The 5,116-nt window shown below is 41.1% G+C and overlaps 1 protein-coding gene across 1 annotated transcript; it reads left to right on the forward strand.

The window, feature by feature from the left end:
• Positions 1 to 317: 317 nt before the first annotated feature.
• On the forward strand, positions 318 to 4,769 carry LOC139736639 (alpha-amylase A-like). The gene is made up of 4 exons (XM_071647388.1): positions 318 to 492; positions 984 to 1,195; positions 2,573 to 2,743; positions 3,247 to 4,769. The coding sequence occupies exons 1-4, from the start codon at positions 359 to 361 to the stop codon at positions 4,767 to 4,769; spliced, it is 2,040 nt and encodes a 679-aa protein (XP_071503489.1). The 5' UTR covers positions 318 to 358.
• Positions 4,770 to 5,116: the final 347 nt, after the last annotated feature.

A 5,116-nucleotide genomic window follows, 5' to 3' on the forward strand; every position in this document is an offset into this window, starting at 1 on the left:
TTATGACAATGTTTAATTATCATAAAGTTCTGCATTTATTGTACGCTGTTTTCATCTTACATAATGTTTTGAACCTTACTTTCTGTTACAAAAGGTGATGTTTATACGTTTAATTGTTTTTGCTTGTTTTTTTTTTGTCGAAAAATGAAATAGAATTGAATTGAATTTAATTTAATTTAATCTAATTGAATTGAATTGAAGATTTTCTATGACATTTCACCTACGGAAGAATTAGCTATCAGGAATTAAAATACATGTGTTGCAAGTTGGTTTCTGTAAACATGTCCTTGTTGGTTTGTTATCTAATTTCAGTGAATTCTCCAGCAGCTTATATAGGATCCAGAGTTGTTTAAAAGAGATGCAAATCTCCCTGTTACTCTTGGCCTTCGTGGCCGGCGCCGTTGCACAGTTTGACGCAAACTTCCGAAACGGAAACGTCATTGTTCACCTCTTCGAATGGCCATGGAACGACATCGCAGAAGAATGTGAAAGGTAAAGACTAAGAAAGTGCCAATGAATCATCAGCTGCAGCATAACTAACGAGGGTAAAACATTACTTGCTTTGAGAATCAAAGTAACCAACACTTAGCCAATGCAGCTATGGTTATTTGAAGAAAAAGTTATGGCCCCTATATATTAAGTAAAATAGTAGAAACCCGTGCGGACATTTTTTTTTTGTTTTGTTTCTAGCTGTTCTGTAGTATTCTTAAACAATATAGGAATTTAATTACTGGTTTTTAAGCAAGCAGAACAGAAACCTAGCGTAAGATATCTGGTATCCCTCTGAATGTGGAACCACAGGGAATGTTGTTGTATAGATGGCACTGCAGCCTAAATGCTTGTCATGACATTAAAAATAGTGGGCTACATTAATTATTCTTTGTACGACCACCAGCAAAGTTATGTTCAAAGGATGCAAACTTCACTGAAGTCATGTTCTGGATGCTGTAACGGAAAGCTGGCTTTAACATAATACACCACAGATTCCTTGGACCGTACGGCTTTGGAGGCGTCCAAGTCTCTCCGGCAAACGAACATATTGATGGCAGTCAGTGGTGGACCCGATACCAACCTGTCTCGTACAACCTCAATAGTCGAAGCGGTTCTGAATGGGAGTTCCAGAGTATGGTAGAGCGCTGCAATGCAGTTGGCGTTAACATTTATGTTGACGTTGTCATCAATCACATGGCTGCATGTAAGTGTATGGCTTTTGTCCACATTTAAGTTATTAAACTTCATAGTTATAAGAAATTTGTTCATTCTTATCAAACTAAACTATTTATATAATGGGACAAACGCTGTGCAATACTGAATCCACTTGAATGAAACAGCTCTCATCAATAATGAACAGGACATTTGGTGACATCCTCTATCCATTTCTCTCAACATGAATACGTATTGAATCTGGTATTCAAGTTTATTATCAGAAGACTCTTTGGTTTAATACGGAGCAGAAATGTAAAGTTCACCAGAGGCAGATTGCTCCTCCGGCTGCAAGCAAAATTACTAAAGTAAAAATCTGCATTTTTCAATACAGTGCGCAAGTCGACTGCGAACAACAGAATATCTCTCTTATTTTCTCTGCATGCAAAAACACACGCACACACATGCACATATAGGTTTATATATATATATATATAGAGAGAGAGAGAGAGAGAGCGGTGTTTTTGGGACTAACCTGTTTTTCAATTTCAGTTGTTTTTTGGCTAACTCCTGTCGGGGTGTCGCCATTTATTTTGGCCAATGTTTTGGTATTTCATTATACATATATATATATATATATATATATATATATACATATACATATATATATATATATATATATGCATTTGAATAGATATAAACGTACAGTCATACGCAAATTACGAAGTGGATGGGGGGGGGGGGGGAGTTCGGTGAGTCTCTAGGGGGAAAATATTTGATTACCGATTTGTGTGTGTGTTTCTAATCTATGTTTTCATTCCTGAGCAATTTTCGTTTCGTGCGAACGTGTGGTTGCCACCGGTTGCCGCCGAGCAGCAGGAGGGCCGCATACATAACTGCTTGGGCTGCAGCTGCCTTCTCCGAGAGCTTGGTTGAATCAAGGAGGTACTAGGCAAGTACCTCCTTGGTTGAATCGCTAGCAGACGCTGAGCTGATTTCGACTTTGTACTAACAAGTTTGGCCTCACAAATTATTTGTGAAAGTGCGCCACAGGTGGTGAAAGTATAAGTATTTTTCCCGAAATCGAGGAAATTACTTCTAAGTTATTGATTAACAAATTCAAAATAGTGCAAAAGTCCGAAAAGCAAAATTAAAATTGCTCAGGAATGAACTCTTCACATGATCAGATTATTGGGGAAAGCACATACTTCGGAACCATTTGATTAGGTCTTCAAATTTATTAGCACTTAGCTAACATTTATGAGTATTTAGTTACATTCTATGTGGGCGAAACTTTGGAAAATGTGTAAAGGCGTATGTTACCGTGTGTTGCGTATATAGATTTTGCATTTGTCGCCCCCCCCCCCTACTTATTCTGAAGTTTCAGTAGTTATGGATGTCTTTTTTCTGCATCTATCCATAATTGCAGGGGACTATTATTTTCCGGGTGTACCCTACGGCACGTATGATTTCAATGTTCCTCTCGGATATTGTGGTACTTACAACAATGAAATAAACAACTACTACGATGTGAACGAAGTACGAAATTGCAATTTAGTTGGGTTGAATGACCTCTTCGTGGGCTCCGACTACGTACGAGGTAAGTCTGATGTACTACGAATTTATTCACATATTTTTGAAGAGATGCGAAAACTTTACAGCTCTTTGGTATAAGTCACAGCCACACAATATTCAAGCAATCACCATTTAATCAAGTCAGTTATCAAGGTGCAGTTGTGTTGTGCAAATTTGTCGGAGTACCAGAAATGAGCCATATCAAAATGATTTTTTACCCGATGCGTATCAAGTTTCAGTCAGTCACGTTACTTTAGTATTTCCGATAGGGCTTCACTGCTTCCTTGTATACGTTATTGCGATAAGTTCTCAGCGTGTTTGTTTGTTGTTTTTTTTTTCAGATTTAACTTTCGCATTAATGAGGTATAAGATTATTCGAAGCAAACGTTTTACTAATAACCCATTACCTCAATGACTTCAAAAACATGAACCAGAAAAGATAATAGAATATTGTGTTGTTGTGTAGTCAGATGAAAAATATTAAGAGAATATAAGATAAGATTAGGTATTCATTTTCTTTCATTACAGGTAAAATTGTTGCCTTTCTTAACAAGTACGTATCATATGGGGTTGCTGGGTTCCGCGTTGACGCTGCCAAGCACATGTGGCCAGGTGACCTCGAAGCTATTGTAGGCCAACTTCAGGATGTCTGGTGGGGTGGAAAGCCATACGTTTTTCAGGAGGTTATCGACATGAACACAGGGGAGCCTATCACATGGAGCCAGTACACACATATAGGTGACGTCACTGAATTTCGGCATTCCGTCGATATTAGCAGGCTTGGTCGATGTGAAAGTAATCTCGCATACTTCTCAAACTTCGGAGAGGCATGGGGTTTCCTGCCCAGTGTGTGTGCCGTAGTGTTTGTGGACAATCACGACAATCAGCGAAATCACGGCGGTGGCGGAGACATAGTGACGCACACAGATCCTGCCTCCTACAAGAGGGCCATAGCCTTCATGCTGGCCTGGAATTATGGCACCAAGAGGATCATGAGCAGTTATAGCTTCAGCGACACTGATCAAGGTCCGCCCGGCGGAAGCATCCCAATAAATGCCGATAGTACTTGCGGTGGCGGGTGGGTGTGTGAGCATCGCTGGCGCCAGATCCGCAACATGGTCACTTTCAGCGCTTATGCAGGCTGGGAACCCGTCTCGAACTGGTGGGATAACGGCTACCACCAGATCGCCTTTTCTAGAGGTAGCCAAGCATTCTTTGCTATGACCTGCCAAGAAGAAATGTCAAGGGACTTCTACACTGGGTTGCCAGATGGCGCTTACTGTGATGTCATCAGCGGTGATCCCAATGGGTACGGTGGCTGCACTGGTACAACTGTCTACGTATCTGGTGGATACGCTCATATCACTGTACCATCTGGAGAAGATTCCATGGTTGCTATACATGTCGGAGCAAAGGCAGACAGTGATGGTGGTAATCCAGTGACACAACCCACAGGTGGCGACCACACTTCACCAACTGGCTATGCTCGTACACTAATCTTCATCTACAAGGAGACTTCCACGGGACAAGACATGTTCATCCGCGGTGGCATTGACCACAATAGGAGGTCTGGTTGCACAGAAAACGCAGATACAAGCCCATGCGCCATCCCAATCGTCCACAGGACCGGAGGTACTGACACCAGGCTCAATACTCTTAGGCAGGGCGACGATTACTTGGACTGGTATGGCTCGGAAAGTGACCAGACAAATGATGCTACTGGTACTCCACTGGTGTGGACAACCAACAACCCATCCCACGGCAGCTCTTGCGACAATGAAGGATACGGATACAGCCCCATGAACCAATGGGGAGACCACTACTGGATGCTGGATGTCGACATGGACTGCAGTCAGACTGAGGACGGTTGGTTCGAGCTCAAAGGTTTTGTCGACGGAGGAGAAGGTTGGGAATCAGACCGCTCGCAATCCAGTTGTGGAGGTTCGGCAGGTGGTACCAAACCATACTCTACTGGCAACCACTTTGCTCGCTGTGGTTATATCAACAAATTTTCGTTCAATGACAACTCCTGTGAAATCAATTCGTTTTAGTCCTGGTACAGTGGTTCTGTACCTGCCTACCTGCTAACACCACTTCACTGTAGTTCAATCCTGTTTTCCGTAGAACTAAAACGTAAAACCATTTAAATTTCATTTTGGACAATGAATACGATAAAACTGCCAATTTGTTAACGTTGAATCACCTTAAAAAAATACTATTGTAAAATGAAGTTTAGGTCCTCTCCTCTGTTTCGTACATTAGATTAGAACCCTGACTAGATGATATTTCGGTACATTCTCAACAGAGTATTCTTATCATATATAATTATTATATACAAGTAAGTTAGCTTTACGCTGTTTTGCAATTCTCCCCACAAGATAATTATCATACACAATGT

This window comes from Diadema antillarum, unplaced genomic scaffold (assembly GCF_040938485.1).
Source record: "Diadema antillarum isolate AM-2024a unplaced genomic scaffold, OU_Dant_1.0 seq00000659_RagTag, whole genome shotgun sequence".
NCBI classification, from domain to species: domain Eukaryota; kingdom Metazoa; phylum Echinodermata; class Echinoidea; order Diadematoida; family Diadematidae; genus Diadema; species Diadema antillarum.